This window comes from Boeremia exigua, assembly GCF_020726555.1.
Source record: "Boeremia exigua strain MPI-SDFR-AT-0100 chromosome Unknown C7974scaffold_5, whole genome shotgun sequence".
NCBI classification, from domain to species: Eukaryota; Fungi; Ascomycota; class Dothideomycetes; order Pleosporales; family Didymellaceae; genus Boeremia; species Boeremia exigua.
In genome coordinates this window covers 748,246-759,959 of record NW_025763522.1, presented here as the reverse complement: position 1 = coordinate 759,959, position 11,714 = coordinate 748,246, and the positions used below count along the sequence as shown (strand labels likewise).

Sequence of the window (11,714 nt, the reverse complement as noted above, 5' to 3'; positions counted from 1 at the left end):
ACTTGAGCAGCATTTTGATTGCACTGCACCAACATCAGATGTAATGAACTAACGAATTTCTGAAACCCTGTCACTACATTAGCGAAGATTGACATGTTGTGCTAACTCGATTGACGCACTGACAGACAGTCTCTACCGCCAGTACGAGGGGGCTGTAGCTCTTGTGACCCACCATGCCTTATCCAGCGCCTCTACAACATCTGCTGGCAACGGGTCCTTCTCGAGGTCTCTTAGATTACCTTCCAGCTGCTGGAAAGTGCTGACACCCACCACAACACCATCGTTTCCGCCTCTTGCCCTCATGTTTAATGCAGAATGGTGGATCATCCACCTTAGCGCCGTCTCCAGCATCGTAAGCTCATACTTCTTTGTTGCCTCTTCCACAATCTTGAGTGCTGTCATATTTGCACTATTCAAGTACCGGTCACGGTATAGTTGTCCCCACTGGTACGAGTCTGAGAATCGACCCTCCGTGGGCGGTATTTCGAGATCACCTGACTTGATCTTGCCCGAGAATAGCCCGCCGCATAATGGATTGTAGGTCACGAGTTCCATGCCATACTTTCGCAGACATGGAATGAGTTCACGTTCAATCTCTCTTGCTATTTTCGTGATCAGCTCGACAACATCACAAGAACGTAAGTATGAAAGGAGAGGAAAGGAGACGCACTGAAGCAATTATACATCGCCTGGTAGATACCCGGTAGTACCCAGCTCTGCTCTTTGGCAATGTTATAGATCTCTGCAACCTCCCACGCGGGATAATTGCTCAACCCTAATTTCTTAAACTTGCCCTCTTCGTAAAGTACGTTTACCTCGCGCATTGTGTCCTTGAACGAAACACTGCGATCTGGAGCGTGCAGGTAGAAGATATCTACGCAATCTGTTCCCAGCTCACGAAGGGATTTTTCGAAATGCTTTCTTAGCTCCTTCGGCGAATGCATGCCTGGCACTTCTGGATATATCTACTCATTTTGTCAGCTCTTTCTCCTTTGATTCCGTGCATCTCTAGTAAGAATGTCAAGCAACCTACTAGTAATGCGGCCTTACCTTCGTAGCTAGGGTCAAGCCCCGAGTTTTCCAGCCAGCTTTGGCGGTCCAGGCTTCTTGCTGTCCGTTGACGTACATTCGGGCAGTGTCGACCTCGTCGTAGCCTTGGGACTGGAAATAGTCGAGGTGTCGGTTGAACTCATCGAGATCCAGGATCCGAGTGCCGGCAGTGGGGTCAGGGCCTGAGCGGTGTCAGTAGATGGGATTATGTCTCCATTATCACACCGGAGATGTCGTATCTTAAGGAGAGATAGCAGAATGTAAGGTGCTGGGTAGGATTATTGACCGATTACCATAAGTCATCAGACCTAGGATGACACGCTCCTTCTTGGGAGAGCTTCTTGCGGATGTTGACATGTTGGAAGGTGCTGTTAGATAATGTTGCCTGGGTTGGGGGGATCTTGCTTCGTCGAGCAGGTATAAGATCTGGCGCGAAGGTGCTATATACATTACTAGCTAAGCTACAGGGCGTTTGTTCGCGATGTTGATAATGCTAAACACACATCACTGCGTATCTTGGGAACGAGTGAAGGTTCTCGTTCCGACTTACCTAAATGGTCAGACAATGGACTGTTCCTGCGCGGTGATTGGTCAACAAGTGTTTCCGACTACCTTTCTGGGACTTTGGTGCACACATGCATTTTGCGAGGTGTGCGAGCATGTATGGCTTCTATCCGACTATCATGGGCGAAAATACTTGGAAGGATAATCAGCAGATCGTCCAACACCTGATTGTTCCACTACCTGAATGAAGATGTTTACAAACACTTGATCGTAATTTTCAGATGTATCGTCGCGAGATCATATTGCACACTTCAACTACCACTTGACAGCTCCATCTACCTCGTATACTGCTCCACTCACATATCGTGCTTCCTCTGAAAATAAAAACACGACAACATCTGCAACGTCCTCAGGCGTACCCCATCGCTCAAGCGCACAAGCCTTTGCCCATTTCTCTACAATCTCACCACCCTGTACGATACCGCTGTTACTGGGAGTATTGATGTACCCTGGTGCAACGCAATTGGCACGAATGCCCTTTGGTCCGTACTCCAGCGCAACAGACTTCATCATGCCGATAACAGCATGTTTCGTGGTATCTATGAGTTCAGGGTCAACATCGGCCATTCGCAGCAATTGCGGTATGACTTACTATAGATGCTCTGTAGAGCCGTTCCACGCGTCCCACTCATACTCGACACCGTAACAATGCTTGCTCCTCTCTTCAAATGCTTCAGGCTCTCTCTTGTGACGAGAAACACACCCTTGACGTTGACCCCAATTTGCTTATCGAAGTACTCCAGACTTGTCTCATCAAACGGTATGTTGGAGGGGTTCAAGCCAGCACAATTAAATACGTGGTCGAGACGGCCGAATTTGCTGACAACAGCCTTGACGAAAGATACGACGTCTTCTTCGGACGATACGTCGACCTTTTGGCAAAGAACCGGCGTATTTTCGGGTAGGATGGATTCAGTGTCGGTCAGCATAGACATGTTGATGTCGCAGATTGCAAGAGATGCCCCCTGGGTGGCGAGTTTGAGTGTCGTGGCGCGTCCGATACCACTGGCTGCGCCGGTGATGAGGACCACTTGGTCTTGAAACTTTGCAGGCATGATATTGGATGGAGAAACCGTATAAAATTAGTAACTGTAGACTCCTTGCGACAGCCTGTGATGGTCAGATGTATAAGTACCTACCTAGGTAGCTGCAACACGACAGACGATCTTCTGAGGTATTCCAGATTCGCGATCACACACTCCAGCGCCAGCGTCTATTTTATGGGACGCTCTCGTGTCAGATACCCTTATCGTACTTTGGCTGTTCTTGCGCCGCAGCCTGAAGTCACGATTGACACCAGTCTCGATCTAGAAGGATGGAACGACGCGACGTGACTGGCTTCCTGATGAATCTTCGGTTAGATGCTCGAGCGTGGTATCCATACTCAGCTTGCAATCCTTCATGACGTGTGTTCTCAGGTTCAGGGATATGTCTCAGAAGATGTCGGAAGAAGAAGCTGGAAGTTGTCATGACGGAGAGTAAAGGATAACTAGGTAGATGAAAGCCAACAGCACCAACCCTCGGATTTCAAAGGAGATCCGAAACTCAATACTCGTAGCCTAGGGGTATTAGAATCGCGCTTCGTGATTTATCGATAAGAAGTTCTAAAGGACTATAGCGAGTACATATTGAATGTCGTTAAGATATGGGCAATAAATACGAGGGCGGGAGCAGGGGTGCCACAAAAGTCCACTCCTTCCGCCCCGAGTCTAGCAGGGGGTGGGGAGGTAGACGTTTGGGTATGTGCATTGCGCAGTCTGCGAACCCGACAGATCCACCACATCTCTGGAGACAGGATCGATAAGAATGGCCTCGTGTGCATGTGTCATGGCAAAAGCTTAAGGTAACCTCTAGTGCCATTTCGACATTGACCATACCAATGAGCCACACCCACAGGGATAACGAACGAGGAAAAGCCGCTAAAAGGTCCGCTGTTGCTGCGCGAAAATTACTTTAGCCCAGCAATGGGTGTCATGATCGGGCAAAGGGTATTGTGCGTAATAATGAGCCGCCAGTGCGGTATGCATTTAAGTGGGGTTGAGTGATTCACCTCGGCACTTTGCACTTCGTACAACACTCACCTAGATACAACTACACAAGACCTCGTTCGGCTTCGACCATTTGGCAGGCCGACGACATGAATAACAGACCTAGGTATCGATACGTGCGGACCACCCCCTACCTAGGTACAGTGTGCTACCATAGTCACGGGTTCAGGTACCTACGCGCCCTAATTGGCAAGGAAGCTACAGGATGCGTGTTTACCCTGCTAGGATATAGGGAAAAACTTGACTCTACCATCTACCATATATGATAGCGGGTAGTGCGGGGTACCTATGAGGGGTAGAAAGACGGGGTTTTCCTATACCCACGGTACTGCTCTACTGCCTAGCCACTTTCGGACATCGTGAAGTAGTTACAACGTTGTTAAAATGTTATTATAGCGTCATAATCCTGGGCTAGTTAGAGATGATAAGAGGCTTGTCCGCCTATGAAAAGTCAAGCACTTTTACCACATGCAGGAAGCACCTGAACAGTAAGGCTTCCCGCATGGTATGCCAAAACAGGGGTAGTCCGTACATTTCGGCCAGCATTGTACACTAGATACCCTCAATAAATGCGAATCTGACGCCACTGTTGCCATCAGCAGATGAACAACTGCTGCAAATACTATAAGAGCTGAAGAGATATCGCCATGTGCAGTAGAGGGTTCAAGCATCTCCGGTTTACAGCTCGACTTCTTACATTCTTCCGCCCTCATCGGAAATTATATAAGGATCGCAAATCCCTTGATTCACCGCCCAATCACATTTGTGAACAAGCTCCAGAGATCAGTAAGGTACTTAAATTTAACCCGCGTTTGCCAAGAGGCCGTCTGCAGCAGCCAACATACCGTCTTTCCTCCCTCCTTCTCCGCCATTCACATAGATGCCATGACGGATGTTTCTCTCGGCTAACATAGGTGTCGTCTCATTAGCAAGTAGTAACTCCTTGTATCATCTCATCTTCTCGACGTTGAGCAGTACGGCCCCCGCACTGAGCTATTCACCGATAAGAGGTATCAACTGAGACCCAGACCATTTTCACCGCTAATCTTGAGTAGCAGGTGAACTCATCTCTCGTAGTGAACCCGGCCTCTGAGAGGAATATAAAGAGCTGATAGCTCTTCCCAAGAAAAACAGCCAACACTTGGCTCTTCGTCCACCCGACTCACCTTTCCTGGTCCTTGCTTAACAACATCCATCATGCAACTCACTCTCTTTCTCTCGCTTCTGCCAGTCTTGGCTCTGGCCGCTCCACCTCCGGCTCCTGTACTCCCGGCTCTCGCCGGTACCCCGATTGCTGGGCGTTACATTGTGAGGCTGAAAAACCAAGGCCTCCAACCTATCCTTGAGGGTGCACTGAAACTTCTCAAGAAGCAGCCTGCCCACATCTACAAGTTCGGCACATTCAGTGGGTTTGCAGCTGATATTAGCGACGATGTTGTTGCACTTCTTCAGAGGCTCCCTGGTGTCGAATACATTGAGCAGGATGCTGTGGTCACAGCAGACCTTGGTACGATTGATAAAATGAAAAAGAGAGCATATGTCACTCAATCGACCTCTCCTTGGGGCCTTGGCCGTATCTCCCACCAGGACATTGGCGACTCTTCCTACACCTACGACAGCACCGCTGGAGCCAACACCTGTGTGTATGTCATCGACACTGGAATCTACACCGCCCACCCTGAGTTTGAGGGTCGTGCCACCTTCCTCGCAAATTACGCTGGTGATGGTTCCAACACCGATGGTAACGGCCACGGAACTCACTGCGCTGGAACTGTCGGATCAAAGACCTATGGCGTAGCGAAGAAGGCTAGAATCTTCGGTGTCAAGGTCCTTGACGCCCAAGGCGCGGTAAGTCTTACCACAGATTCTCGTAACATTAGTGATGTGTTTGCTAACTTCTGAATAGGGTAGTAACTCTGGTGTTCTTGCTGGTATCAACTTTGTCGCCAACGACTCCAAGACCCGCACTGGCTGCACTGCCGGCGTTGTTGGCAGCCTGTCCCTCGGTGGCAGCAAGTCCACCGCTGTTAACTCCGCTGTCGCCAGCGCCGTGGCTGCAGGCGTCTTCATGGTTGTTGCTGCGGGAAATGACGCTCGAAATTCTGCTAATGTCTCACCCGCCTCTGAGCCTACAGCCTTCACGGTTGCTGCTTCTGACAGCAACGACAAGTTCGCTACATTCTCGAACTGGGGTTCATCTGTCGACATTATCGCACCGGGCGTCTCAATCCTATCAACCTGGAACAACGGTGGCACCAACAGCATCTCAGGTACATCAATGGCAACGCCCCACGTGGCTGGTCTAGCCGCCTACATCCTTGGCCTCGAGGGCAAGAAAGACCCCGCTGCTCTTGCCAGCCGTCTCCAGACCCTTTCACTCAAGAATAAGATCACCAGCATTCTTGGAAGTGGTACTCCCAACTTCCTTGCCTTCAATGGTAACCCTAGCGGCTGAATGGTGGCCAAGCGCATTGTCAAGCGCGTGCTGATCATCGTTAAGCGGGTACTTAAGAGTCTTGTTTATTCCAGCATACGAAGGGCATAGAGATGCACACCCTCTACGAAGCCTCATGGTTCGATGATGCGGTACAGGGTTATTCTTGTAGCCTTCGTTCGTATTAGTGGCTATTGTGAGCAGAGAATATAAACCCAGTGGTTGAGAACTGCGCCTCTAAGAACGTGTGCGTTAGATTACATGAGAAGTATGATGCGATCAACTAGCTCATCGTGTGCTTTCGTCATCCATGGACGAGTAGGCCGCGATGCTCTCACCGGCCAAATATTGTTACATCCGGCATCCGAAGCAAATGAACGCGTCGCACCTTACACGGTGCTCCCTTGTGACATGTCACATTGCTCGACGTGTCATTCCTTGTGATGATCACGTTGGTCCGTGACGTGGAGCCTGCGGTGCATCACAATAGAGCTCCATCGAACGAGATTCACCCAGGAATGTAGTCAAAGGACAGTGCGATCGGTCGCTGGAATGTGGAGAGACGTGTGGCTGTGCGTGGTCTTATTAACGGGGAGTGGCGACTCATTGCCGTCGCAGATGGGCTAGTAACGGTCGTACTGCATTGGGTTCGCGACTGGTGGCGGCATTCTTTGTCAGTGCGTTCTTTGTGTTGAATCGACAGCAGTCCCTAGATGATGGATACTTGACTTGAGTTGCACACAAACTTGTCCGATCTGACGGGGAGCTGAAGGCTTGTGATGGCGGCCAGGAAGCCGCGTACTATGTGCAAGGCAGTACCGTCTTACCTAGCCAATTGTTGAAAGGTTCATTGTGACCAAGATATGCGTGACGAGTAGCGTCATGGATCGCTAATCGATTTAAAGGCTGTGTCCAGTCTGATACCTGCTGTTGATGTTGGTCGATTCACATAGCATGGCACGTGAGGAGAAGGCGCGACTTAGCGCGTCTCTAGCGCGGTGCTGTCATCCCATCCTTAGCATTCTTTCCTCTTCCCCAACTCCATCACTACAGAGGATGGCACATATGTACCCCTACGATTGCCGACTTCCAGACCTGCGAATTTTCATATGGGGAGATGGATCGCTCCCTTAGTAGTCATGAGGATAGCAAGAGATGGCTAATCCCGGAGCGAACGTCAGGTGTGGACTCCCTGACGCAGACTTGATGCTGTGTGATTGCTAGGCTGCAAACGGTATACTCGCCCGTCAAATAAGTCGTTTCGTGGGCAATGGATGGCTCTAGACTGCGAACGCGGGTGACACGTTGCTGCTCAAAGCAACCACAGTGCTCAATCTTTGCTACATCTTGAGAAGAACTGACGTCTTTCTTGTCGTTCCGATGAGCAAACCTTCTCGTTACAGATTCAAAACTCTGCACTTGAAAACATCGCCCACTCTTGGATTCACGACGTTACACGTACCCAGTGGTACGGCTCATAAAGTCGCATGCTGGTGTGCGTGCACATAGGCTCGTGCAAGACTGTAGACGATGGCCACAAGCACCAGTGGATGCATAGGTCAGATCGGTTACGTGCCATCCACAAACGGGATTGCTGTTGGAACTAAGATCTAACAGAGTAGGTTCTGGCAGACACCGCATTTCCTACGTCAGCTTCCACTCCCACGCTGTTGAACCGACACCTGAAAGTTTAGATCACGCGGAGCTTGATAGTCGTTGGTAAAACTCATTTTCGTTGCAGACAAGATAAGGGATGCAGCAAACATTCGCTGCTTACTTGACATGCGTTGTCGTACGGGTACAGTGAAGACGCAAAGGGAGCTTTTTGCTGGGTGCCAGCCTCATCTTTCACACCTGTCGGAAGTATTGCTGGTATTGTATTACGATATATTCGTGGCTGTTCCAATCGATTGGCAATGTAAATTCGACCAGATAATGACCACTTCTATAGTGTTGGCGGGTATTGTGCACAGCGAATCATTCCGTCACGTCGACGGGATACAGCCGATACACTACTTGTGTCCTTCGCTTAGTACACTCAACACGCTTTCTCATCAACAACATTTTTGTAACCACAATGTCAACGTCGGCTCTAGTATTGAGTCTAAGTCTCAACGGCGCGGTTTGCAGCGTGACACGACACTGTAATGTTGCAGTTGTGCAGAGCTCGAAAGAGCGTTGAGGCACCTCAGATATGTGGTATATATATCGTCCACTACACGGGGGGATAATTCTTACATCACCACTTCGACCTCCAGGGCCACTGCACAGACATATCACAGTCTTTAAGTCGGTATGCATTTATTCGGTTATCTTACATGTCTCTCAGTCGTTTTTGCGGCGCCTCTACTCCAGGTTGAGCAGGGTGCCACCGTGATACCAGGTCAATACATCGTCAAGCTCAAAAATGATGAGGCTGCGATCTCTGCGACTGCTATTACAGCTCTCAAACAGACACTTTCCACAGCACCAAAGTTCGAATACTCGCTCTCTGGATTCCATGGATTTGCGGGCGCTCTGTCAGCTACCGAACTTGCAAGGTTCTTAGCTTCCAAGCATGTATGTTAGACATGCAAGGCTACCATGCCAGTTCGTCTAACTCTGCTGCAGGTTGAATATGTACAACCAGACGTCAGAATGCATGCGTACGGTCTAGTATACCAGAATCCTGCCACGTGGGGTCTCAGTCGTGTCTCGAACATCCTGCCTTTGAACAGCAGATACGTCTTTGACGAGAGTGCAGGAGAAGGCACCTGCGCTTATGTCATCGACACTGGTATTTACGTGGACCATCCTGATTTTCAAGGCCGTGCGAACCACCATTGCCCAAATCAAATGGAATTCGCTAACTTGGACAGGTGCGACCTGGCTGGCTAATTTCTCGGAAGAGGACAGCAATGAAGACGGCGAAGGACATGGTACACACATTGCTGGCACTATTGGCTCACGTATGTTCGACCTTCAAATTTTGTGGATATAGAACGCTAAAATAACGTCCAGTGACCTATGGGGTAGCAAAGAAGACCCAACTCTATGCCGTCAAAGTCCTAGACTCTATCGGCTCGGGTACAACAGCCGGCATAATCGCTGGTATCGAGTTTGTTGCAAAGGACGCGGCAACGCGCAACTGCCCTAAAGGAGCAGTCGCAAACATGAGTCTTGGGGGTCGTAGAAACGCTGCCACAAATCAAGCTGTAAGTTTTATTCAACACAGCTCATCGAGCACATGACTGAGAAATTTAGGTCGCCGCAGCGGTCGCCAGTGGTGTCTTCTTCGCTGTCGCGGCGGGCAATGATGGTTTTGACGTTAAATACACCTCGCCTGCCTCTGAGCCCACTGTATGCACTGTTGGCGCAACCGCAAGTGACGACAGCATGCCTTCGTGGTCCAACTACGGTTCATTGGTTGATGTCCTCGCGCCAGGTGTGAATATCACCAGTTTGGACAATTTTGGAGGAACGATAGAGCATGAGGGTACGTCAATGGCAACCCCACATGTTACGGGTATGGCTGCCTATCTGCTAGCATTGCAGGGAGGAGGGACGACTGGACTTTGCGAAAAAATTGCAGCGTTAGGGCTCAAAGGTGTGGTTTCGGATGTGAAGAGTGGAACTGTGAACACGTTGCTCAACAACGGTGCCTTTCCCATTGTCCGCTAGCAGAACAAGTTTGTATCTTCGCGATCCCAAAGCAATATGTATGATTTGTTCCATATTCGGGTACACACGTGCGTCCTTCTCTTCCTGAGATGGATGTTAATTTGTTGCGCCAGATATGCAGTCTTCCAAAGCCTTTAGACATTTGTGCTGATCGATTTATGTCTTTCAACTCATAGAATACATGCTCAAACGTGAGCAGGTGTGATGCCCGAGCTGAAGCCACCCATGTTGCGACCGCGGACATGAGCAAGTAGATCATCAAGGTCTTCCGGCGCAAGACTCTCGTTGTCGACCGTCATGCCCAATTGCTGCTTTTTCTCATTCTCCTGGCGCTGCAGATCTACAAGATCGTCCTTGATGTCGGGGTTGCTTGTCTGCTTCGAATCCCGGCGTGACACCCATCGTACAAGTTCGGCCACATCGTCATCCTTGATATGGTCCTTGTCTTCAAAACGAGGTGAACGCTCTCTTGACCGCCCGCGCTTCGCCTCAAGCACAGAAACGTCATCCTTCTTCGCGATCTCGCTACTTTCGGCAATAGATTCACCACTCGTATCGTCATGATGTGTTCTCCATCGCCCAATCTCAGGTACGTCTGAGTCGTCAACTTCAGTGTCTGGCTCTAACTGGAAGACATTTCCCTGCTTCCGAACAGGTCCTGCCATTGCGCCATCACGCCGTGATACCCAACGACTGAGGTTACCCTCGAGACCATCCTCATCTTCATTCTGAACCTCCTGACTTTGCTCGGAGTCTGATGCTGTCGATTCGTCGCTGTATCCAGTGTGCGTCGGCATTACTGCTTCGACAGATATAGATTTGCGACTGGCATGACGAACAAGCTCTTCGATGTCAGAATGACCCAGGCTTTCGTGTCCGCTGTCTTCCTTCTTTGGTGCTTTGACATTGGACACGCGACGTTCGCCATCGCTGGGTGGGTCCCTTCTGCTGATCCAGCGCACCAACTCATCAACATCAGAGTGATCAATACTGGATTCGTAGCTCTGTCGCGAATTCCATGGGTCGCCATCATCATCGTCTGTGGCTGTTGACTCACGTCGTGACATAAGGCCAGTGTTGTCTTCAATGTTGGCTATTGTTGGCGGCTCTTTGCTTGTCAAGCGGCGGATTTTCATGCCGATTCGGCGACCGAGCCCCTCTCTTTCTTCCGGTGTTTTGTCTGGGGTGTGAGGCCGACTGTAGCATTGTCTCTTTTCGTGCTGCGCCTTCCAAGTAGTTGCCGCCTTCTCTCTCGCTTCTGCTTCTTGATGGCATTGCTTCATGTTGCTCTCGATGTTGGCTTGGAATAGAGTACTGCGGAGTGATTGAAATCGGGCCATGTGGCTCCTCGGGCTCTTTAAGGACTTGTCTCCGGTAGCACGCCCCGAAGAGATTCTGTTCTCCTTGGACGCTGATCTAGCCGAATTTGAAGTTCCTTGGCGTGATTTTCGAATCAGTGTATCGTCAATCTTGGTGTTTTTGCCCGAGAGTCTAGACCCTTCGTCGCTATTTGAACTTGAGGAGTCGGCGTCCTCTTCGTCGTCACTGCTTGACTTGTCAAGTTGTAAGCCGTCCAATATACGAGATACTTGTGGTGAGAGAAGACTGGTTCCCTGCAGCTCCTTTTGAGTTATTTCAACAGCTGCTGGCGCACTTGATTGTGCGGGAAGGTCGAAATATGATGCCATGATTGCAGCCACGTGAGAGGGACGTGCCGTCAGTCGATTATAAGTGGATACAAAGTGGTGACGACGCAGACGGAGCAATTGTTAAAGCGGCTGAGATTGAACGCGAGGCAGTGCTCTTGGAAACTCTTGAAGGGTATGCAGGAAAGGCTCGGCTGTCAAGGGTCTCTGTCGAAATGCGGGGTCGAGAGCGTTGGGTCGCATGACGGCGTCATTGTTCTCGGCAGGTGATTGGCTTTTCACCGCTTGAAGGCAGCTGACTAACAATCCGAT

At 50.0% G+C, this 11,714-nt stretch overlaps 5 protein-coding genes across 5 annotated transcripts; 2 read left to right on the top strand and 3 right to left on the bottom strand.

Moving 5' to 3' along the window:
- Positions 1-76: 76 nt before the first annotated feature.
- On the bottom strand, positions 77-1,407 carry C7974DRAFT_357364 (aflatoxin B1 aldehyde reductase member 2; the record flags this gene model as incomplete). Its single annotated transcript, XM_046139617.1, has 4 exons — positions 77-602; positions 671-965; positions 1,051-1,232; positions 1,344-1,407. 4 exons carry the CDS (start codon positions 1,405-1,407, stop codon positions 133-135), a joined length of 1,011 nt encoding a protein of 336 aa, XP_045997902.1. The 3' UTR covers positions 77-132.
- A 413-nt stretch (positions 1,408-1,820) lies between these two features.
- C7974DRAFT_165576 (uncharacterized protein) lies at positions 1,821-2,922 on the bottom strand. Its single transcript, XM_046136047.1, has 2 exons — positions 2,207-2,922; positions 1,821-2,153 (listed from the first exon to the last, which is right to left on the bottom strand). The coding sequence occupies exons 1-2, from the start codon at positions 2,667-2,669 to the stop codon at positions 1,870-1,872; spliced, it is 747 nt and encodes a 248-aa protein (XP_045997901.1). The 5' UTR covers positions 2,670-2,922; the 3' UTR covers positions 1,821-1,869.
- Positions 2,923-4,499: 1,577 nt separating this feature from the next.
- C7974DRAFT_165555 (oryzin precursor) lies at positions 4,500-6,237 on the top strand. The gene is made up of 3 exons (XM_046136046.1): positions 4,500-4,672; positions 4,718-5,510; positions 5,569-6,237. Exons 2-3 carry the CDS (start codon positions 4,860-4,862, stop codon positions 6,115-6,117), a joined length of 1,200 nt encoding a protein of 399 aa, XP_045997900.1. The 5' UTR covers positions 4,500-4,672; positions 4,718-4,859; the 3' UTR covers positions 6,118-6,237.
- Positions 6,238-8,391: 2,154 nt separating this feature from the next.
- C7974DRAFT_433266 (subtilisin-like protease Pr1A) lies at positions 8,392-9,756 on the top strand (the record flags this gene model as incomplete). Its single annotated transcript, XM_046144911.1, has 6 exons — positions 8,392-8,655; positions 8,707-8,905; positions 8,955-9,044; positions 9,097-9,290; positions 9,340-9,601; positions 9,668-9,756. The coding sequence occupies 6 exons, from the start codon at positions 8,392-8,394 to the stop codon at positions 9,754-9,756; spliced, it is 1,098 nt and encodes a 365-aa protein (XP_045997899.1).
- A 92-nt stretch (positions 9,757-9,848) lies between these two features.
- Positions 9,849-11,568, bottom strand: C7974DRAFT_165506 (uncharacterized protein). Its single transcript, XM_046136045.1, has one exon. The coding sequence runs from the start codon at positions 11,442-11,444 to the stop codon at positions 9,942-9,944; it is 1,503 nt and encodes a 500-aa protein (XP_045997898.1). The 5' UTR covers positions 11,445-11,568; the 3' UTR covers positions 9,849-9,941.
- Positions 11,569-11,714: the final 146 nt, after the last annotated feature.

What these genes read in the sequence shown, in the direction of transcription:
- C7974DRAFT_165576 (XM_046136047.1), bottom strand. Translation starts at nt 2,669, where the DNA reads ATGCCTGCAAAGTTTCAAGACCAAGTGGTCCTCATCACCGGCGCAGCC. An exon ending in GGCTCTACAGAGCATCTATA is followed by an intron (nt 2,154 to 2,206) that starts GTAAGTCATACC and finishes CTGAACTCATAG; the next exon opens with ATACCACGAAACATGCTGTT.
- C7974DRAFT_165555 (XM_046136046.1), top strand. Translation starts at nt 4,860, where the DNA reads ATGCAACTCACTCTCTTTCTCTCGCTTCTGCCAGTCTTGGCTCTGGCC. An exon ending in TCCTTGACGCCCAAGGCGCG is followed by an intron (nt 5,511 to 5,568) that starts GTAAGTCTTACC and finishes ACTTCTGAATAG; the next exon opens with GGTAGTAACTCTGGTGTTCT.
- C7974DRAFT_165506 (XM_046136045.1), bottom strand. Translation starts at nt 11,444, where the DNA reads ATGGCATCATATTTCGACCTTCCCGCACAATCAAGTGCGCCAGCAGCT.